Consider the following 24,187-nt stretch of genomic DNA (forward strand, 5'->3'; position numbering starts at 1 on the left):
GAATCCTTTACCGTGGCCTGGCAAGCCAATGGTCAGTGCCTTGCCACTGAAATGTTATGGCAATACTGCTGCAATAGCCCAATGTTAAATTTCAAATGGGACCCAGGGGGAAACTTCTTTATCTTGCCCCACCCCCTTGACAACAGACCCCTGATATGCCACTGGTTTAATCAGTATCATTTACTATATATAGTTTGCTGATGTATGATGTTTTTCCATCTCACCATATTGTGTATTAATGCCATATATTCATTTTTCGACCCTATCCCTTTGTCATAATTATTATGTTGCAAATTATTTTGCTTTGTTTGTTTTCTCGCCAGGTGATTGAGAGGCGCTACTTTGCTCGGGATGCCGGCGGTTCAACTCAGGTGTGTGCCGATTACCCCTACTCTACCAATTGGTGACAAGAGAGGCGCCTCTATCATGTACCGTAGCCATGTAGCGTAAGTGCACACGCAAAGCCCTTTTCACTGCCTGTGCATGTTGGGATGGTTGAAATATACAAGGGTCAATGTGGTATCTCAGTGGGTCTTGAACATTTTCCTTTTCTACAAAACTTTTGTTTGGTTTTGTCTATTTTGCAAAAATCATCTAACTCATATATCCAAAAGGTATTTTCTGCTGTTCTTATCTCCAAAACAAATACACATTCTGTGACAAATTCTCATGGAAAAAACATTAAAACCAGTAAAATCGAAAATAAACAAGATACAAAAAAGGAAATGCTCAGAACTAAACCTATTGAACTATTGCTTTGTATCCTGAAGTATATTGAGTGGTTAATCCAAGAAGGCCCTAACTGCAATAGCTGCCAAGTGTCACATGATCACATCTGTTGATGTGTACAGTATAGAAGAATGCAGACATTGTCAAATGTCTATAGGGCAGCTATTGCCGATATAACTTTCTTGCACTGATCCCTCAATCTCATGATTGATTTTGTTTGCATGCATGAACCATCTTTCATCCATTTCATTGCCACATTGATCATGTTGAAAAATTCTTTCCACTTTCTGGCCCTTTGTGTGTGTGTATTTATTCATTTTTTCTTTGTCAAGGTGTGGCTATTCTCAGGGGCAGATTCAAGATTTGCAAAATATCAAAAATTACTGATACATTTCATAAATTCATTTAGAGTAAGCTCTATTTTTGACAGGTATAATTATCAATTGAGGTTCTCATTGACTATAAACTATGCTTGTAGTTCTATTGTGCAGTTAGAAAGATATCAATAATGTTGCACCCTTTTTCGGAAAATGGTCAAGGTCCAATAATGTGCTTTAACCTTTTCCCCAATGCTCCAATACTGTAAAAGTAGAAATTTTCACGAGGTTTTTATTTTCGCGAAATCGCGAAAATAAAAACTCACGAAAATAACCTTTTCATTAGGTTTCTATTGTATCAATATCAAAACCGCGAAATTTAATTCTCGCGCAATTGACAAAATCTTCAAAATCGCGAAAATATTGACTTTTACACTATATCGTCAGCCTGCTACGCTAAATGCCTAAGTCATTTTTACATGTTTCTCATTTGCAATTTTGATTTTCTGAGTAATGAACCCATAATCCTTCACATTTCCAGCCACATTCTTCATTGGATGGGTTTATTACTCAGAAAATCAAAGTTGCAAATGAGAAACATGTATCAATATCAAAACCGCGAAATTTAATTCTCGCGCAATTGACAAAATCTTCAAAATCGCGAAAATATTGACTTTTACACTATATCGTCAGCCTGCTACGCTAAATGCCTAAGTCATTTTTACATGTTTCTCATTTGCAATTTTGATTTTCTGAGTAATGAACCCATAATCCTTCACATTTCCAGCCGCATTCTTCATTGGATGGGTTTATTACTCAGAAAATCAAAGTTGCAAATGAGAAACATGTAAGAATGACTTAGGCATTTAGCGTAGCAGGCTGACGACATGGAATCTATTATAAGGGCTGAGAACCTGAAATTGGTGTTTAGTACCCAGAGAAGTCGTATTTTGTAGATTTGATGTAGATCACCCTCTCTGCGCCTCACTAGGATCTGCCCCTGATTAGGCCCCCCAAAAAAAGCTTGTTTGTCCTCCACCGCCCGCTCCTCAGATTAAGACCTGACCAATATTTTTTTTTTTTTCATTTTTTTTAAATAAAAATAAGTAAAATTCACTTTTTTTTTTCAGATTTGGAGTATCTCTGGACCTAGTTAGAGCTAAATACTAAGATCTTCCATGGTTGAAAATTTAAAAAGCCACCCAAAAACATTTTGTGTCTTCAATATGCAAAGTTATAACTTGTGTTCATGTCATAGTCTATTATTTTTAGTGACTTCAAAATACATTGGATTTGAAATCAGTAAAAGACTATGACATGAACACAAATTATAGCTTTAACTGCATATTAAAGAAACAACATGGTTTTTTTTTTAAATCACCATGAATGATTGTAGCATTTAGCTCTAGCTAGGTCCAGGAATGTGCCAAATCCAAAAAAAAATAAAATAAAATAAAAAATAAAAAATCCGCCCGCCCACACATCCTCTTTCAAAGCTGTGGAGGAGAAACAAACAATTATTTTTTTTGGGCCTTATGATAATTTATTGCATGAAGTCATAGCATGAGGACATAAGAACCATTCACATAGTGAAATGTGCCATGTGGTGTAAAAACATAATTGTTTCTCCTTTTTTCTCAGTTTCTTTGTTCATTTATCTATTGTCAGACATAACATTTCTTTCACAAGTTGTTATCCCCATATCATACAAGCAATGATGAAATCATCTGGCTGTTCCAGTTGAAGACATGACCTTTAAAATCTTCCACACAGAGGGTGTGGATTTCAAATGGAGTCACCCTTTCCTGCAATCCCATATGAAATTCACACTCCCTGTGTGGATGAATAAGGTCATGACCTACATAGGGGGTATATGGAGTTCAACTGGAATAGCACATTGCTAGTGAGCAGACATCGGTACAATACTACCAGTGTTCAATCGTTACATGGGAATTGGTAGAAAGCCCAGGGGGGCCACTCATATATAAAAGTTGTAAGCATGCGTGTGAATACACTTCAGAAAAGCACCCTATAACAAGGACAACCATTGTGTCTTCAAAATGACCCTTAACAAGGATAATGGTTTGTTAACCATACCCTTAACAAGGACAAAGTTACAAGTGGATTAAATCCAACACTTAGCAAGGATGCATGATCAATTTTGAAGAAAAAAGTAAAAGACATCAACTTTCAAGGTTTCTTATTTCCTTTATTATTATACTCTAATTGGATACTTCCTAACTGGATTTGGTAGGCTTAGACCTACTCAGTTATCATTATTCAACATAATTATCGCCTGCATTATTATTATTAGGGCAGTATATTTTATTATGACGATTGTAGGGGTATAGGAATGTGATTAGATTTTTAAACTACCCTTAGCACAGACACATGGTGTCAAAAATGACACCCTTATTTGCTATAATCAATGATTTTGAGACCCTTAATGCGGGCCCGTGTATTCCGTGTTTTTGTTCACACACATGCTTACAACTTTTTATATGAGTGACCCCCCTGGGGTAGAAAGTTGCCTTGTAGTCACCTAGCAGTGATTTGATGTTGAGGGATGCTAGCGATTTCTGATCGATATTTGCTTTTTTGCTTTTCCCGTTCAAGCAAGTGGGGTAAAACGTAATAAAAATGCTACTCGTTGCAAATGCTTAGTATGATATGGAATTGCATGCATGCATATTACTGAGACAGGAAACTAAATGTTGAATTTTGTAGTTACTGTACCAATTCTTTTGTTGCAATAACAGGCTAAATCAAATAACAGCAAATATTCATATTCTTTGTGGCAATTTTTCAGATGTTTGCCCCCCCCCCAAAAAAAATTCAAATTGACCTCCCTTCCTCCTCTATCTCCATCTCCCCCTGAAAGAAAACTCTGATTCCACCACTTTTGTATGAATGAATTGCTTGATTGAATTTTACTGACATTTTGTCATGTTTGTTGAAATTGCTTGATTCAAGCATGCATGCTATTTTAAAAATATGCTTTTATCAACTTCACAAGCCTTACAATCTGTATACAACATTTTAGCTTCGGATGCTTAAATTCATTTTATGTTTTGAAGCATCAAAGTTTGGAACCTTTGCTGCATAGATGTGCACCCCACACTTGGTAGCATTTACAAGAGGGGATGTATGTGAAAACTGAACTTGAACAATCAAAACATACTGCAGGTCATTGTGTATGTTGTGCAGGGGATCAGCCCGGGCCTGTTGTCTGTCACACTCAGCGTTGAGGTCGAACTTGTGCTGCCCTTAGGGGCTGAGCAGCATATCGACCCGTCACGCGAATTTACCCACCAAGTTTCATGCCCATTCGACAGTTTTTACTAATTTGACCTCAGATGACCTCTGGTGTCCCCTAAATGACCTTCCCAAAATTTGGCTCTAAATGGTGACTGTACCCACCAAGTTTCATGTCCATCTGACAGTTTTTACTAATTTGACCTCAGATGACTCCTGGTGACCCCGAAGTGACCTTCCAAAAATTTGAGTTGTGCATATTTTACTTAATATCATGCCCTAGAATGTTGAACCTCAGAAAATATATATTACCCCCCCACTTCAGGACTTTTGTTTATATACAAAGTCATGACATTTTTGGTTTGTTCCCTTACTATCTAATAAAAGTCCATCTGGTAATGCACCATGTAAATGTGACTTGCTCCCTTGGAATGAGTGTAAAGTTGCAAGTTGATCATTTTGAGACCTGTCTGCTGAGTTGATGTTCTTTAATTGATGCACACCTGTACAAGCCAGTAGTATGTCTCTGTGAATGGGGCATTCTGCAAACCAGTAGTATGTGCTTTGTGAATGGGGCACAATATATGGGCATTCACAAAGGACATACTATTGGCTTGTACAGGTGCGAGATAAACAAAGAACATCAACTCGGCAGCCAGAAGGTCTCGAAACTACCAACTTGCGACTGTACACTCATTTTCTGGGAGCAGGTCAAAAATAAGAATGTACTTGCATATGTAGCTGTTGCAAATTGGTAGAATCTTGGTATCTGGTATCTCTGTATTAGATTCAAGACGATACCTAGCCGTATGTCAGGTGACTAGTCCAGCAGGTCAGTTACCCGATGGAAGTCTGGTGGTTCCAGACACAAAGTTGCAAAAAGGAAGTAACATGTTAGTAAAGTAAATATAAAACATACCCTTTTACTAGGCATGTCCACTAAAAATTGAAGTACTTTTAAATTGATTCAGACCTAACTTATTGGCTGGGAATTGATGAAAGAAACATTTTGGCGTTTAAATAATCTTAATCGGACGTTTCATTCCAGAGATATGGCCTTTTGAGTGTTACGGTTTTATATAGGGCTGCTAGAACATTTTAAAAAGTTAAAGTCCAAAAAGGATTACTAACAGAAAATGCAATTTTAAGGTACTTTTTCTTAATGTATTTATTAACTAGCGTTATCTGGAACATTATATTTGCTTATAACAACATGAAAATAAGATCATCCTGAAAATTTAATCGATTTTGTTGACATACAACAAAAATATAAGACCTCAAAACCCATGGTTTGTTTGGTGAAACCATAAGCATGATCATAGATGGCATTATGGAAAATATCTCCATAGAGGAGATGAACAATAAGTGCATTATTTCAAATGAATGGCGGTAGTCTTAAACATTGTTCAATCTTTTACGGTCAGCACATTTTATCTTCAAAAATTATTATATTTCATCATGGCATAAGTTTGGTAACATTAATCACTGCCAATTTTGAGAAATTTGCTCCAACTCAAAGTTTATCTTTACTACATTGAGCAATACACTGTGTGCATGGAAGCCATGATGGTCCCCGGTTTTTATACTCCCTATGAAATGGACATGGTAGTAAGAAGTGCACGGGAAGTGCATGATTTGAGATGGGCCATGTAGGCTTAAACATTCTTAAATTTCTTAACATCCTACACATTTTGTCTTCATAAATAGTTAAATTTTATGAGTATGTAAGTTTGCTTGTCTGATTCACTCCAAATTTGGAGATAATTGCGTTTGAACACCTGATGCACGGAATGGTGTCACTTCAACCTGTTGTAGTTCTCATCTCATTAAATTTTTCATTAAAAAAAGTTGATCTCTTCATGCAGGAAGGTCCTCTCTATTTACTGACCAAACAGGAAAAAGTTTGGTGAATGTTTTCTGGTGGAATCAGGAATTTCTTGAAACACCCTGATATAGGCCTACATTTGGATCAAAACAAGTATGTACGCCATTTAACATGCCTGGGATTTCTTGTATCGATCAGTTTCTCCATAGACAATACGTGTGTGAGTGCACGCACACAGTAAATGAAAAATCGTTCTAGTGGAAACTGTATTGAGAGTGGGCATCCCTACTTTTACCATATCTTCGTTGGGCAGGAAAAACTTCATATGTGTCATTGGCCCCTGAACATGTTTAAAGCAAAACCTCCTATGTAACCAGTTGGCAGTTTTGTTTTAAACATGTTCAGGGGCCACAAACACAAAAAAGGTTTTTCCTGCCCAACAATGTGTGATGTGATCAAGCAAAATCAGTCTGAAGTCGGACATATTCAATTTTCAGTTTCTTATAGGATTGTTAACCAGCATTATTTTGCAAAGCTACATGTTGCAGAAACCCGTTTGAATTTGGACAACCAGTTCAAAAGATTATAAAGCAGTTAAAGTGTTTCCAAAACAATAGACAACAAAAGGACATATTTCCTTTGTTTGGTTTATATCGCAAATTCAATATTTCCGACTTCCGACTGATTTTGCTTGATCATATCACATCTTAGGGCCACAAAATCCTCATCTACACTACTTTTAAAAAGTCATCTCTTTTTTTTTTTATTTCTGTGTGCAGATGGGTCCACCTCAAGAGAGACGGCGGATCTCAAGGCAACAATATGGCGTTATGAAGACTACGCATGCGGACTGAACAATAACGAAAACAAACTTTGTTAATGCACATTTGATATGTGTACAGTACATACATCTGTAGACATTATATTCAACATTTGGGATATTCCAGTTGAGATTCATACACCCCTGTGGAAGACATGCCTGTAATCTCCCACACAGGGGGTATAGATTTCAAGTGGAGTCACCCATTCAGGTTATCCCATTTGAAATTCACACCCCTTGTGTGGGAGATTAAGGTCATGTCTTCCATAGGGGTGTATGGATTTCAACTGGAATACTGCATTGTCATCTGCTATGAATGAATATTAGCCATCGAGGTCAAAGGCTGTTGCTCTTTGACCATCTAACTATCATCAGTTGATCAGAGATGCTTCCCGTTGTGGTTGGGTTAACATAACAGTTTGGGTCAACATGACAGTTTCAGCACAATTTACAATTTGTACTCTTGGTCACATGTGTTTACTGGTGGTAGCACAAAGGAACTCTGCCATCTTATGTCATCAGTTATCAGAACTGCTTCTGTGTGATGGGTTGAGATGACCGTTTCAGCACATTTTGTACTCTTGGTCACATGTGTTTACTGGTGGTAGCACAAAGGAGCTCTGCCATCTTATGTCATCGGTTATCAGAACTGCTTCTGTGTGATGGGTTGAGATGACCGTTTCAGCACATTTTGTACTCTTGGTCACATGTGTTAATTGGCAGTAGCACAAAGGAACTCTTACCATCTTATGTCATCCATCAATCAGAACTGCTTCCCTGATCATGGGTTGATGACAGTTTCAGCACATTTTGTACTCTTGGTCACACATGTTTGCCAGCTGTAACACAAAGTAACTCTTACAATCTTATTATCATGAGTTAATCCAAAATGCATCCATGTGCTGGGTGGAGACGACAGTTTCAGCTCAATTTGTACTCTTGATCACGAAAAGAGGGCATGAGGGACCCCCCCCCCCCCCAAAAAAAAAGCTTTGCATACAACTCTCATTCAATCACAAGAAAGAAGATGATGTACACGATTTAAGAAATTTTAATTTTAATTCACTTATATTTTGATCATAGTTTCACTAGGCATGTGGGATGGATGGATGTACAGTAGGTGTGGTAGGAATGCACAGCATCTCACTTGCTGTTGCTGACCACAATCATAATTTGATTTTAATCTTATGATATTGTACTCATTACTAGATGAAAGCTTGCTTTTAAAAGCAATACAGTTTTGTTTTACTTTGATCATGTTGATAAGAATTCTATATTTAAAAAGAAAATTTATAGTCTTTTCTAAGTGAATTCATTGCCTTCCCTTATATTCCCTGCTCCCATGGAAGGCAACTGAATATACAATATATTGAGAGCAATTTAGAATTAAACTACCAATGAAGTTCACCTCTGTATATCCTTAACAAAAGATTAAAACCACCTGTACCCTTTAGCTCTGATTTATTACCTCATTTGTTGAAATTTGGTTGATTTAAGACCTCATTTTTTGAAATTGGTTTAGAATTAAAGAAACAGTGATCAAAAATCAAAAGAAGGAACAAAATCAAAAGTTGCATTTTAAGGGTATACGAGGTATTGTTGGTCGAAGCAGCCAAAATAATCGATTTTCATTATCAATATATTATTGAAAAATAACACTTTGGTGTTTTGCAAAAGTTCATTCTACAAATAATATACTTTGAAAACTTGCTTAATTTATTGTTGTTAATGAGTTATGTACGTTTTACAAAAGTGTTTTTGTTTCAGCCCTCTTTAAACATAATTTAAGAACCACAGGACCTACAAAAGTATATCTGTGATATTTGAATTCTTCTACACGCTCGCTATGAATTGAGCAATGCAATTTTTGCTAAAGCTCACTACCATTCGCAAGATGCTGTGAACTCCTTTTTCTGCTGCTTCGACCAACAATACATCGTATACCCTTAATATTCTAATTAATGGAAAGCATTGCGCTAGATCTTTTGTTTGAGAACACTTTGTGTACAAATCAACAAGGCATTCAAATTGGGCTATTCCATTTAAAATCCACACTACCCCTGTAGAAGATTTTGGAAATATCTTACACAGAGGGAGTATGAATTTCAAATGAAATGAACACATTTGCAGCTCTATTTGAAATCCACCTTCCCTCTGTGGAAGATTCAAGTTGAATCTCTCAGAGGGTGTGTGGAATTCAAACGGAGCTGCCTAATGTGTTCATTCCATTTAAAATTCATACTCCCCATGTGGAAGATATTTCCAAAATCTTTCACAGGGTAGTGTGGATTTTAAATGGAATAGCCCAATGGAGCACTCTACAACTTTTGAATTTGCATCTTCCTTGGGATTTTGGACCACAGTGTCTTTATTTCTTGACCGATTGCAACAAATGAGGTCTCAAGTCCGAGCTAAAAGATGCAGCTATTGGATGCTGGTTCTAATTATGTCTGACATGTCTGTCTTTGTTTAGGATATACAGGGGTGAAAATAACTGGTAGCTTAAATATTTTTCTGTCTGTAGAACTTAAGGGATCTGGAATGAGTGTTTTGAGCGTTTACGACAGTATTTTTTGTGGGACATGAGAGCATCAGACATATCGAATTGCATTCTGAATACGGTACGAAGAATATACTTCTGATATCAAATAATTGTCATTTTTTGAAATTCACAATATAATACAAATTTGATGACAAATTATTAAAATTTTGATATTTTTCACATTTTTGATATATAACAGTCCTCGAAGTAAATTCTATAAATGTAATGATATATTCTTAAAGTGTATGTAGCTGGGAGGAAAAGCTGACGATCAATTGCAAATTTTGACCTTTTATATTGAAGATATGGACTTTTTCCCAAAAAGACCTTTTTTTTTTGTTGGTGTTTTGGGAAAAAAAATTCCTATATTCAATACGAAAGGCCCGGGACAAAAGGTCAAAATTTTCAATTGATCGTCGACTTTTCATCCCACCTACACACACTTTAAGTATAAATCATCAGATTTATAAAGTTTACTTCGAGTACTGTTAAATATCAAAAATATTAATTTTTAATCATTTGCCATAAAATGTGTATTACATTGCGAATTTCAAAAAACCAAAATTATTTGATATCAGAAGGACATTCTTCATATTCAGAAATCAGAATGCAATTCGATATGTCTGATGTGCTCTAATGTCCCACAATAAATACTGTCCAAACGTTCATACCCCACCCCTTAAGAATGTTGATTATATGCACTGGCACAGTATGTACTAGGCTACATGAAATGAGCTAGGTACAACAACACACATCTGTGGTATTGGGAATTGATAAACCCTTCAGAATGTTCAACAGGAATCCTACTGGAATTGAGCCTTTCATTAGGTTTCACTGCCCGAACAGAATTGATCATGTCTTGCCTACTTTTTCAGCCAAATCGATGGTAATAACTCTTATAGTTTAACCACAAATTGCCTCGGCAAACCTCACATCCTGAGAACCAAATACCACACAAGGTCATTGTTGTAACTCTTGACCCATGTGTGTTATATACACTGCCTCTAGCTATAATGACAGCTTGATGATCTGGTCAACTCATTGACAGATACCAACCTCAGGAGGGAATTTAATTTTTGATCAACTCTCTTCAGGTAGTGAAACCTAATGTATTATCTTGAGATTTTAGTATATATCTATTGGATTATATATGTTTTAGCCTGTGTCTTCCATAGGGGGAAGGGAATCCACCTGGAAAATCCCACTAGTATATATTTTATGAAATATGTGTATTTGCATATTTGTTCGCTTTAAGGTGGTACTACACCTGATAAATTTTGTGACTAATTTTGCATTTTTCTCAAAAAATACTACACACTGGTAACAAAAGTTATGTATATTATAGGGACAAGGAATCCAATTACTTCACTGAAATTTCAGTGATTCAAAACAAGTGGTTCATTATAATTATGTGTTATGAAATGAGTTACATTCTAGCGGTACCTCTTTTCTTGTCATAAATAACGTACCGCTTGTCTTGAGATACGGAAATTACAGTGTAGTAACTGGATTCCTTGCCCCTACAATATACTTAACTTGTAGGGGACAAACAACAGGACCGACGCGCATTTTTGAGAAAAATGCAAAAATTGTCACAAATTTATCAAGGGGTGTAGTACCACCTTAAAAACATCACAAAGATATACACTTAATATTGTTTATAGGCCTATATCACATCACCAATGTGATTTTCAACTAGTTGTGACTGAACACCATTAAATCAGGTTGAATTAAGGTTAAAATGTAATAAAATGTTCCAGTGCTTTTAATTTACAATCTTTTAAACTACAATTGCATGGTATTGCACCATAGGGATAGTGGCCATGATCTAATTAGTCAGATTGCTTTCCACTGGTGCCCCTTACCCCATTGGTGCATGGCACCAGGAGGCATGGGGACATTTTGCCAAAGAAAAAAACCTGGGCATATCAGACGTGTCGTTTATCGGGATGACATTTTTGTTACTGACACTACACTATTTCAATTAAGTTTGCCCGAAAAGCAAGTTAGCAGACCCCGTTCCATGATCAGCACTATCTGTTTATGGAGTAGTTGGTGACAGCAGAGATTCTAAACCAAGTTAACCAATGGATAGGTCCCTGCACTTAGCCCTCGCCCCCCCATGTTTTGTAGGTAGATCACTTTTTCCCAAATTTGATTTTACTTTACTGGCTCGTGGAATGTATACGGATAATATATAGTTAGTAACACTCCAAAGGGGACTTTTTTCTTTGATACTGCACCTTTAAAGTAGTAAATAAGCCTGAAATAATAACAAGTTCATGACAAACAAATGTTTGCCTCATTTGATACAGATACAAAGTTCAACGAGGAAGTTATGTGTTCTAAACATGAAAACTAACCATGCGTGAATTAATATAACAATTACAGAATTCAGACATTCCGATTGCCTGCCAGGACACGATTTCTTTCGTCTCCAATATGTGACCCGCTCTGACAAAACCAAGAACAAGTCGGATTTTTGACATTTCATGATTTGAATAAAAATTTAAGCACTACATGTAGACAATAAGCTTTAAAATGATACCAAAATTATATAATTAATAGCATCAATACTTTTCAAGATATGGATTATTTTGTAAATTATATCTTGATATTTTTGCCAAATTGCTATTCTGAGTAATGGGCCAATTAGTTTCCTGCCTTACACAGGATTAAATAGGGGTGATTAAATAGACCTTCAATAAGTAATTTCAAGGATTTGAAAGTCCACAGTCAAATACCATGAAATTAAGAATTCCAAAATTTCATTTTTTATGGGAATATCATAGGCCTATAACTCAAAAACATGCTTAGTGGCGACTTGTTCCGGGTTTTGTTGGAGCTGGTCACATATATTTGTTCACTCATAGAATGAGCTTTGAATGTGTTGGTAACTCATACTCCATAACTTGAGGTCAACTGAGAATTAAGATTGTTGAATGGAGGTTATTAGACTATGCCACTGGGAATGAGAATAAATTCCTGTCTCATAGTGGAAGCAGTCACGTATGAAGTCAAGTGCCAGTGTTCTCGTGTAGACTTAAGTTAACTCTTCCAAAATAATTGGATATAATCCATAATGTAAGGTGAAAATAAGCTTTGATAGTGACAGTGCTGATGTTCTACCACTGAACTATTCCTCGATGACACTCTTCATAGTTTTGCACTAGTCCTGCCTGTTGCCTTATCACCACGGGTCGACCGTTGCAACGGCGTGGCACTTGCTAGTGTAAGCCTGATTCATATGCTTTGATTTTTTTAAGTAAGCAAAAAGAGAAAACGCAGTTCAAGGAACTTTTCCCAAGCCACCTTCACAAGAGGAAATTACAATGGAGTGCTCTTCATAAAGGCTCCGAATGTGACAGCGCTGGTGATCTACCAATGAATAGCTACTCAATCTTCAAGAATTTTGAAATCGGACAATGCAAACTCAACGTTTTTCAATGATTTAAAATACCAATAGGTGGAATTGTGCCTTTCGCACCAAGTCCAATGTAGTATCATAGTACGTCATCATGGCTTGCAACTTCACCGAAGACGACCAGTCTGCAGAACATGCACTATCTGTATCCGAAATTAACCGCTCCTTTGACCCGCCATTTCATGTTAGAACCGTAGAAGGATACTACGATGAAGATGAAGCTCTATGTTTTTCTCCCGATGAAGAATACTACATTCTACATAGACTTAAGATAAAAAGCGTCATCGCAAGCACAGTTCAGGATCCAAATCAACGAATCCATCTGAAGATTCCTCTCAAATATGAGGGAAAGTTTTATCCAGTGCCAAATTTACAGACTTCAAATGGAGAGGCGCTTACTTTGAGAGAGATCCTATCATCCAATAATCTTCCAGTCGAAGTGCGTCTTGGTAACCCTGATCTACACGGGAAGCACTTGATAGAAAAACTTCATACACGCGATTGTAATTTAACACTTACAGAACAGGTTACAGATGATTATTTGTTGGGAAAATCACCGAACGGAAGATCGGTGCTGCTGTTATCAACGCAAGTGAATATGAGTTTTGTCGCGAAGGAAGTAAATACCCATGATGTGAAGCATCTTCTTTTTAACAAGGATGATCTGAAGTACGACATATTCGTAGCAAACGTTAAAACCCCACTGATTCGATGGATGGCGTCAGAGGACACCATAAGTAGTGGGGCGTTGCATAGCCCTTGTCATGCTAGTAGAAGACCACCAAAGCCGACACCATTGAATTCACGAACAGATGGAAATGATTTCAGCATCCGCCTTTCCCCTCCTCCATCTCCTTTTCTACCACGAAGACCTCATCCATTCCCCCAAGATAGCGACTCAGACAGCTCAGACAGTAATGAATATGAACCCGTGGTAAGTCTTGGATTGCATTCATATTGGGGTATTCCATTTAAAAAACACTCTACCGGCTTTATGAATTTCCAATGGAATTAACGCATTAGCAGCTCCATTCTCACTCTCCCTTAGGGGAAGATCCAGGTTGACTCTTTCTCAGAGGGTAGGGGAAGGTGGGGCATAACGGAACACTTAACTTTGAGGATGCTCTGTGACGTCACCATAAGTAATATGACTGTAAAAATTATATATTCAGTTGAAGTTTGTATTTACCTCTAATATACCATTAACCAATATAACTTGAATCTTACAATTTTTTATAAAAATGAAGAAATATTTTCAACAAAAACAAATCCGTTTTGCCCCACTATCGGGGCAAAACGGAACCCCCCTATGGGGCAAAACGGCACCCTGGGTGCAAACTTATATTAGTTGTTCCATCGGTAGGCCCTAGTCCTAGTTATAATGTAGGCCTATATTCAGTTACAATATTAAGTGGGCCTACCATCTCTGTGGAGTGAGTGGTTAACTTCTTATAGGCCTAGTAGGCCTATAATATGTATGACCAATATTTGATTAGAAAGAAATATTCAGTAGGCCTACCATCTCTGTGGAGTAAGTGGTTAACTTTTAATCATTAATTCTATCTGTATGTCTATGTTTCAGCGAAGTGTTTACCATGTTCGAGTAGGCCCCTAGATAACGCCTACATTTCCTTGAGTGAAGACAAGTTATGTCCAATTGGGGCAAAACGGAACCCATCTGTGGGACAAAACGCCCGGGGCAATACGGAACCCTGTTATGCCCCGCACCTAGGGTTCCGTTTTGCCCCATACCCGATTTTTTAGAAATTGGTTGCATGCATAATACATCGTAGCATATAGGCCATGCACTTAATACAGCTCATGGCTAGTACCTTCGTGTTTACAATATACACAATTATTTGGGAATCCGATATTAATGAAGTAAACTTTCAGTGCATTAAACATCTACATATCTTACACCAGACGGGTAGTAATTTTTTGACTCGATCTTGCTCGAATGTCAGTGGATTGTTTCAGATAAAATTTTTGTTGTAAATCCTCGTAGCCATACTTGTGTTCCTCAATATAATTTGCATAGACGGCAGTATTGCCAAGGCCTATTTTTCCAGGTGGTTCCGTTTTGCCCCGGGGGTCCGTTATGCCCCACCTTCCCCTATATGAAATTCAAATGGAGCTGCCTATTCCCAAATGGAGCTCATTCCATACTCCCTCTGTGGCAGATATTTTCAAAATCTTCCACAGGGGTAGTGTGGATTTTAAATGGAATAGCCCATCCAAAATTAACTTTAAGTGCCTTCCCCTCTTTGGGGGTACAGACGTATAACGGGGGTAGCGCTTTCCACATCCGACTCCAAACCTGGACAAATGAAGCAGAAGTTTGACGCATCTTGATTTTCAAGTTATGCCCATGCATTGCTGACAAAATTCATTATCACTTTGGCAACATATGTGCGCATTTGTCCCAGTGCAGTAGTCTTTTAAAGCGGCGCTGCGGGGCTAACTTCCCATTAACATGCTGAATGTCCCCCGTTATACCCATCTGTGCTAATCCAACCTGTTCAAGACATAATAAAGAGATATTATTAGACCTATACCGTGTGTCATATATAGTCTGTTCCCCCCCCCCCCTAGGAAAACCATTTTAACATTCTTTAAATTAACCTTACACAATTAATTTGATATTAATTTGTTACTGGTTATTGTTTTGGATTAATATAAATGCCACTTAGCAATTTATTTGAAAGTGTGATCCGAAAGTGTGCAAACCTCGGTTATTGTTGTTTTTCCATTGAAAATCAAGGTTTGCAGACCTTTAAATCTGCCATGCCATAACATACAAAATTAGCTCTAAAATTCTAGAACAACGGCCGACATATTTTTTTCGCTGCAATGAGCCTTAAGGTTCATTGCAGCTAGTAGCCCAAAAGCAAATAAACAGAGGGGGTACTTCCATATTCAGGTTAACTAGTAACAAACGCACGGCTCATGCGCGAGCCGGGAAATTCAGTTTTGGTTATGAAACGTAAACAAAGCCGAATATCAAAACGACTCCATGCAGAAAATCACTTCTTTTTATAAAATTAAGCAAAATTACACCAATTACTTCAGGGAATATAAACACCAAAGTCATATCTAGCACATATGTCAAAAAGAAGTTGAAAATTCATCAGATAAGCGAGAAAGGGTCGAATTTTTGGTCAAAAAAAATTTCGAAAAAAATCATATTTTTTTGGCCTAAAACTTAGCCATAACAAAATTCCCGTACACCATCAATTTCATGATTTTTGTCCTCAAAAATTAACTCAGTAATCCTCATAATGTTTTCAAGTCAATTCCCCGGGAGACGGAGAAACCATTACGTTTGGGTTTTGGAAAGAACCTTCTGTTAAATCATGCATGACTCAATTACAAATCTCTACATCCCTTTCTTCTTGTCTATTGATATTTTGAATAGTGTTTATCTTTCCCTAATAGATAGCGCCCTGATCGATTCTTCCTGCATATCAATATGCTTCATTTACATTACATTACAGAGATCGGACACTAATCCCTACCATAACAAACCATGTATAGACTCTAGGCCCTACATGCAAATACAGGTGATATAACAGGTCTATATTACAGGATTAGATTAGTAAACTATGATCTATTTGCAAGTATTATATTGATTGAGCAGGAAAGAGTTGATACTATTTTTTTGTATAGTAGTCTAGTTGCCGGCGTGCGTTATTTCTTTCTGCAACCATAATGGGCCGCAATGCGATAACACATAGTACATACATGTAATTAATAGGCCTATGAGGCTAGATATAACACGAGTTTATTACCATTATTATTTCCTCTTACTTAATAAAATATATAGAAATCGATATAATTAAAATTCTATAACGGTTTACCTGGGGTTCGAACCCACAACCTTTGTATCCATAGTATAATGCCTACACGACTATGCTATGATTCGTTGTGCCAGAAAGGTGTTTGTTTATGATACTTATTGATTACGGAATAAACTGGTTAAAACTGCATACACACAATATACTATTACTAGTATAATAAATACGAATATAATCCTAACCCTAATCCCTAACCCTAACCCTTACCCTAACACTAACCCTAACTCCTAACCCTAAACCCTAACCATAACCATAACCCCTAACCCTAACCCCTAACCATAACCATAAGACCCTAACCCTAAGACCCTAACCATGACAATAATGAACCTTGCCTCGGACTATGCGGTTAGTGATATATTGCGGCCCATTATGGTTGCAGAAAGAAATTACGCTGCCGGCGTCAGGTATACACCTATCCGACTTCGCCATTACTGCGGTGTCCCCGATGTAAAACTGCGGTGTCCCGAGGTCGGGGGTTCCATCCATTATTTATTGTGTGCTATACAGAATTGTACCCGGAATTGTACACAATAGTGATATTCAATACACAATCATGAGTATTGAATTACGAATTAAATCTCCCGCTCTGGTACATCTGTGTTGCCGTCAATAGAGGGCCAAATACAGTAAACGCTTCTCGGATTGGTGTATAGATAGAATTTTTTTTTTTATGATGATGACATGTATGATGCAAACTCATAGGTGTTGTGCGTTTGGCAAGTTGGGAGGGGTGGGGGTTCAAAATGACCCCATAGGATTATAAAATTGCTCAAATACCTCTTTCAAATATATCAAATTATTTACATAAATAAACAAAAATAAATAAATAAATAAATAAATAAATAAACGAAAAAATAAAACAAATTGCAGCGTAACATTAAAATCATAAATATCACCATTGCTGGCAGGAGGACTCGAACCAACGATAGTGACATTAGCAGTCTGATGCTCTACCATTGAGCCATGACAGCATCTAGTGATGAGGGTCGAGTTTTTAGCTTATACAGTGTTTGTCTGTGATAATACCGCCTCGTGAAAGAAAGAAATATAAAATCTCAATTTTTAATTTAAATTTATTTGATAATTTTCTAACCTATATTTTCTTTAGAGCAGGGACAAATATTTCCCCTTTTATCCAATTTGACCGCTAAATAAGAATCTATATACTTCTTTTATTACTAATTAAAAGATTAATGTCAAGCATCGCACAACAGATATTTAGTTAGCTTAGTAGTCTTGCACAGTGCTTTTTAACCGCGAGGTACCGAGATCGATTCCCACCGCTGCCTGCATTTTTTTTTAAAGACTGGGAAATAATAACTTGACATTCGCCGCTGACATTCGTACTGCAGAAGCGGAGTTATAACTTGTTAAACTTTGCTCCTTCCGTAAAAGGGTACATTATTTTGGCACTACATTATTTCTTTTTTCCACATTACTGGTACATGGTATTAAATATCAAATGGTCATAATTGGCGGTCACTTCAAATCATCCCCAACTGAACGAGGTTCAGGAATGTCCTCTCTTGAACAAGATTTAGCCAAAGCAAACAAAGACTTATACATACATAAGTATAAGCTTATTATCCTCTTCAATAATAGGATTAAAGATTGGTGCTTGACTGGAATTACGTGCTAGTGTCATTGGTTAATGTTAAAAGGTAATAAGGTGTGTAATTGCAATATCTCCTCTGAATAGGAAAGACTCTCTACATCGAACCATGGATGCTGATGGTTCGCAATACTGTTATTAGCTGTTATTTAGGGGAAGGTATCTTCCAACCCCAAATTCAAATGACGGACATATAGAAAAAAAGATATTTAATTTTATTTAATTTAATCCACAAATTGACACCTGAGTCGGGGCGTTGCAAACGTATCATATACGGTGAGTATGTGTGTACAATGTGTAAGGACCGAGTCACACCACTCTTCGCCATACATACATTCTCCCAGCCACATTTCCCTAACATAATATGAAATTTAAAAAAAGAAGGAAATTTAATTAGGCAGAGGCGGGGCTCGAACCCACGCTGCAATGCGCCGCTATCATGTATACCATATAACCAGCGCCTTAGACCGCTCGACCACGAAGGACTTCATAGTGTCATCGTGAAAATTTAAACATATAATATTAATAAATCGCAACTTCATTACTACATCATATTTTGGAATTTTATCTGCTTAAAACATTAATGTGTATTATAATAAAGCTACCATTATTTATATTGCGGTTGAATTCTCAAGCGCATAGAGACAATTAATACGAGGGTCCTATGAATAGGCCTACATACACAATACATAAAATCGATTTTGATATCGGCCACGTGCTCTGCTGTGCATGTGGTTTCCCGCAGTGGCGGAAGTTGTATTACGAAGTGCATCCGAACTCCATTTTGAAGCAAATGCTTTTGACAAGGCATTGGATTGTTCCAGTTTGCATCCTAAATCCACATTAGACCCCTAATTTTATTTACGAAATCAAAAGATTAGATTATCATAACAACAAAACGGCAATCTTTTGTCGGGTCTAATGTGAAAATTACATAAAAAAATTACAGTTTTTACAGAATTAATTTTCACTTAATTCCAAAAAAAATGGCGTAGGCTATATAAGATTGAAATAAATTCTCTACCTTCTATACTAGATCAATTGTGACGCAAGTTGTTATCAAAAATTGTTGTGATAGATGTACAGTTATAATATAAGCTTAAAAAGTTACCTTTTCAGAGTCTGAGTTGAGCAAAGACGTAGCTTGCGACGCCATCACGGCGTCTTCATTCAGCGTAGTGATTACACTCCTCCGGTCACCTGACCACCCGCTGGGTGGTCAAGTGGCAGCAGATCGTCATAGATGGAGTGTAATCACTACGCTGAATGAAGACGCCGTGATGGCGTCGCAAGCTACGTCTTTGCTCAACTCAGACTCTGAAAAGGTAACTTTTTAAGCTTATGTCAATATGACAGAGTCCAATATCAGTCTACATGCTGCTAGATGTACAGTTAACTTGAATATTCATATATTCCATTACCTATCTGATGGTACAGTTTTTACACAGAAAATATTTATTTGAAAAACCTGCCACTCGGCTTTTTCCGGAAAGGTCACAGGGTCGCCGTGACCTGTGCAATAATTACAATTAAAATTTTTCTTATTCTAACAGCAAGCGTTTCTAAAATGCAGTTTGGCGAAATGTGGTGTAGGACCGAGTCTACAGCAAGCTTGAACTTCCCGGCTTGCGCATGCGCCCTGCGTTTGTTACTATATAGTTAATATTCAGGCTATGCTCCAGGGGAAGTCGGAATATAGGCGGAACGGTATATTATAAGAATCAAGAGGATTGAAGCCTCATGATGTCACCAACGACATGTCATCGGCTTGATGACGAACGCAAATCATGTCATGTGCCTAATTTCTTGCTAAATTAATTTGTATTAATTTTTTGTCAATACTTTCAGTCATACACGCCTCCTCTGACTCCAGTCCAGAAAATAAAACACGAGTCATTGGCACTCATAAGTCGACTGACTTGGAAAGGAAAGAAACCGAAGCCAAATAAGGAAATGATATTATCTGGTGAAATCGCGGATAGCGAAGGCTCTGACACTGATGTTGAAGCCTCCACACAACACCGCAGCCAAAACCGAACTGGAGGCCTTCCAACACCTACAGGACCTGGAATCAGTTTTTCTACGCCACCGTTGCCCTTTTCTCTCCGCAAACAATTGCCCCCGCCTTCTACTTATATTGACAATTCTGCTTCCGACTCCGATGAATATGACCCGCCTCCAACTTTAAATGAACATCAAGACCAGCCTACCGCATCGCCAAATCCTAGGCCATCTGGTAATCGACCACCTGTTCCATCGCCCATATCAGCGTCATCTACCAGACATAATACTCCTTTTCCAATTGCATCCACTGCTCCTCCTGCAGCAAGACCTCTCTTTAAGTCAAAGCCATCTGGTAATCGACCACCACCTAAGTTACCATCTCAACTACCATCTATTGAACAAACTGTTTCCGATCCCAAACTACAGATTGGTCATCCTGCAGCAAGTTTTCAGACCCCAAGGCCATCTGGTAGATCTAATCGACCACCACCCGAGCTACCACCCCAACCACCCTCTCCCAAGAGACTAAATGCTTCGAATCACACACCACATACTCGTCTTCCTGCAACTAAACCTCAGAACGCAAGACCATCTGGTAATCGACCACCACCCGGGTTTCAATCACCCTCTCATATGAGACAAAATACTTCGGACACCACAACACACACTAGTCTTCGTGCAACTGAACCTTACATACCAAGGCCATCTGGTAATCGACCACCACCCGTGCCACTACTTAAACCAGTATCTCGTACTAGACCAAATACTTCTAATCGCAACCCACACGTTGACCTGTCTGCAAACATTGAAAAAGAGCAACCATCTCCAATACTTGTGGTTCAGCCAATGGTTCAACATACCAAGACGCCGGTAAGTGTTACCAGACCCGCGACATTCTGTATCAAATAAAGAGGTTGCGATTTACATTACATATCGTACGCCCGTATATCTATTTAAAATCCCGTACAGACGTTAACTATTTGAATACACAACCGGCTCAATGTTAAAATGTATGAGGGTCAGGCAGTTGTTCTCGGGCACTCGACTCAGAAAAAATGCGTTTCCTTAAAAACTGCCGAGCGGTTCAATTGTAATTGTACAGTCCCAAAGTGTGTTCTGTATTAGACTAGTTCTATTTTGAAAAAAACAATGCGTTCCATCCAACCGGCAAGTTTGCGTAAAAGTTGGCAAAACTAAGGGGGTCTTGAGGCTAGAGTATATCTCCCCGGGTCAATGTTGCTGGTTGTCGTTAACTAATTTGGGGGAGAAGAAGGCCCTACACTCTTAGAAAAAAAGGTTCAACTTAGAACATTTTTTTGTCCTGATATGTAGAACCCTAAGCAGTGGTAAGGTCCTAAAAAGAACCTTAAAAAGTTCTATAAAGAACCTTAAAGCTTTAAATAGGCCTAGGGACATTCTAATTTATTCATTCAGGGACTCATCATAAAGTTAAGAAAAGTAAAAAGTAGTGTTAACCCTTTTTGGTATTAAAAATCATTTTCTTGGATAAAGAACTTTTTTTTCTGTTCTACTTTTGAGGGTTCTTTCATAAAGATTCCTTAAAGGTTCTTCAAGCTTAAGGTTCTACAAAGAACCTTTTTCTTGGCTACAGAACTTTTTTTGGTTCTACAAAGAACCCAATTGAAAGCCAATGGGGTTCTTTGTAGAACCAAAAAAAGTTTTGCATTTGTAGCCAAGAAAAAGGTTCTTTTTTCTATGAGTGTAGCTATAAGCACGATAAGGCCAAGTTTGCCTAATACCCCTACCTGACCCTTGCGCCGAGCCTGGTCCCAAGAAAGTAACCACTTCTGTAGTATCTTCAGCAGCCAGTGGAGAGAGCGGAACCAAACTGGCTGCTGAGGAGACTAGCACTTCTGTTTCTACTTCCTTTCTCACAGGCATACCCGACCGAGTTGTGTCACTTGAGTATAGAAGATATAGCCGAAATACTTCAGAAATTGAACATTCCCGATGCCGTGGTGAAGAAGTTCAGAGAATACAATATAGATGGATACACTTTTGTCTCTTTAGACAATAAAATGATGGACGAACTAGGAGTGAGTGCACTTCATAAACTTCTTATTACCCAGTTCAAAAATGGATGGCGACCTCATCACTCATGAATAAGCGCACAGCCAATTTACAAAAAGGTTCAGAGAGTAGGCCTATAACAAGTCGATAAACTTGGTTTATCAAAAACTATGACAATCAAATTCGAAAAACATGGTTTTTCGATTGAAAAAACAGGTTTATCAACAACAAAAAGCTGTGACAATCGAATTGACAGTAGGTTTCTTGGTCGATAAACTTGGTTTATCAAAAACTATGACAATCATATTCGAAAAACACGTTTTTTTTTATTGTAAAAACCCAGGTTTATCAAATCGAAAAACCCATTTTATCGATCCGATTGTCATATGCCTCCTAAACCACATAGATTTTAGCACGATTGTGTATCATGAATCGTTATATATGATGTGCAGTTAATATTCATATGTTCTTTTATACATAGGATGCTTCAGTTTTAACACAAAAATATTTCATTGAAAACCCTCCCACTCGGCGATTTCAAAAAGGTAACCACGCTTCCCTAGAATGTGCAATACATTAGCATTAAAAATGTAAGTTATTTTAGCACTAAGCACTTAGCAGCATTCTAGAAACACTTGGCGTATGGCGAGTACTGCTGTAGGTAAGACGGGAGCCGGGGACGGGAGATCCGGTTGGGGACCAGCAGTGGACGCGGTTCACCAGTATTTCTAAAAGGCTGCTAGAATAAGAAAAATTGTAATGCTATTTTCTTGCACATGCTGAGGAAGCCTGATTACCTTTTCAAAATAGCCGAGTGGGAGGGTTTTCAAAGAAATATTTTTTGTCTAAAAACTGAAGCATCATATGTATAAAAAAAATATTTGACGATTCGTGATACCCAGTGGTGCTACAGTTTATGTGGTTTAGAAAGCAGAGAATTTTATTTCAATTTTATACACCCCAAATTATTTTCTGAATTTAGTGGAAATGAACAGTGGATTGATGGTGAAAATTTTATGTAAATTTTACGTAGGTCCCCACTAAAAATTGCTGTTTCGTCTTTATGGGAATCTAATCTCCAATATCTGTAAGAAACTTTTGGGGACCTACGTCGACTTCTCCTATAAATCAAAAATCCAGACCGTGTATACACGAAAAATGGTAGGCTCCATATACTGTATATAATATAGGAGTAGCACGTGCAGCTAGCCCGGCGAGTCAAAATCAATAATTGTATTGTGCATGTATGAGAGGCCCATTTATTGTCGGATTTCTGTATATAGAACACGCAGTTATCAACAATTTAGCGCTATTAATACGCATTAATGTTTTTAAGAGACCGTTCACAAACACTTGTAGGGGGGGCCTGATGCAAAATAATTTCATCGCAAAATGTGTCGCCCCCTTTACAGACCTCAACAATTTCAGGGTCCCCTTTTGACATGAAAATTATGGGTCAACCCCATAGAAAAGCATATAAACTCAATTTTCCCAGGAAAATTTGGTCATTTTTCAGGCCCCCCTTAGAAGGGTCAAAAATTTCAGACCCCCCTTTTTTGCATCAGGCCCCCTAACAAGTGTTTGTGAACAGTCCCTAAGCAAATAAAATTCCAAAATATGGTACGTTTTCTGTCTTTGCTTGTCACGTGGTAAGCCTTTGTTGAAGTTGCGATTATATCTTCAAAAAAGTTTCAAGATGGATACCAACAATTATTCATGTGGCCGAGCGGTCTAAGGCGCTAGGCTCATTCAGAATTCACGATAGCGGTGCGGC

The 24,187-nt window shown here is 37.7% G+C and overlaps 2 protein-coding genes across 5 annotated transcripts in view; both read left to right on the top strand.

Moving 5' to 3' along the window:
- The window catches only part of LOC140141319 (rab-like protein 3), a 33,369-nt gene extending 23,871 nt beyond the window's left edge, over positions 1 to 9,498 (top strand). For 2 of the 4 annotated variants that reach the window (XM_072163152.1, XM_072163154.1), the window contains 2 exons: positions 324 to 371; positions 6,906 to 9,497. In XM_072163152.1, the coding sequence (XP_072019253.1) occupies positions 324 to 371; positions 6,906 to 6,980 (123 nt within the window). In that variant the 3' untranslated portion in view covers positions 6,981 to 9,497. Of the gene's footprint in view, positions 1 to 323; positions 442 to 6,905 lie in introns of all 4 variants that reach the window. The other 2 variants (XM_072163153.1, XM_072163155.1) reach the window with 2 other exon arrangements.
- A 2,891-nt stretch (positions 9,499 to 12,389) lies between these two features.
- LOC140141320 (uncharacterized) lies at positions 12,390 to 23,812 on the top strand. Its single transcript, XM_072163156.1, has 3 exons — positions 12,390 to 13,846; positions 20,227 to 21,252; positions 22,281 to 23,812. Exons 1-3 carry the CDS (start codon positions 13,007 to 13,009, stop codon positions 22,503 to 22,505), a joined length of 2,091 nt encoding a protein of 696 aa, XP_072019257.1. The 5' UTR covers positions 12,390 to 13,006; the 3' UTR covers positions 22,506 to 23,812.
- The last annotated feature ends 375 nt before the right edge of the window (positions 23,813 to 24,187 follow it).

This window comes from Amphiura filiformis, chromosome 19, assembly GCF_039555335.1.
Source record: "Amphiura filiformis chromosome 19, Afil_fr2py, whole genome shotgun sequence".
NCBI classification, from domain to species: Eukaryota; Metazoa; Echinodermata; class Ophiuroidea; order Amphilepidida; family Amphiuridae; genus Amphiura; species Amphiura filiformis.

Excerpts from the sequence above, each read along its gene's own strand:
- LOC140141320 (XM_072163156.1), top strand. The coding sequence starts at position 13,007 with ATGGCTTGCAACTTCACCGAAGACGACCAGTCTGCAGAACATGCACTA. Across the intron at positions 13,847-20,226 it reads GTAATGAATATGAACCCGTG|TCATACACGCCTCCTCTGAC; the intron begins GTAAGTCTTGGA and ends CAATACTTTCAG. Across the intron at positions 21,253-22,280 it reads TTCAACATACCAAGACGCCG|GCATACCCGACCGAGTTGTG; the intron begins GTAAGTGTTACC and ends CCTTTCTCACAG.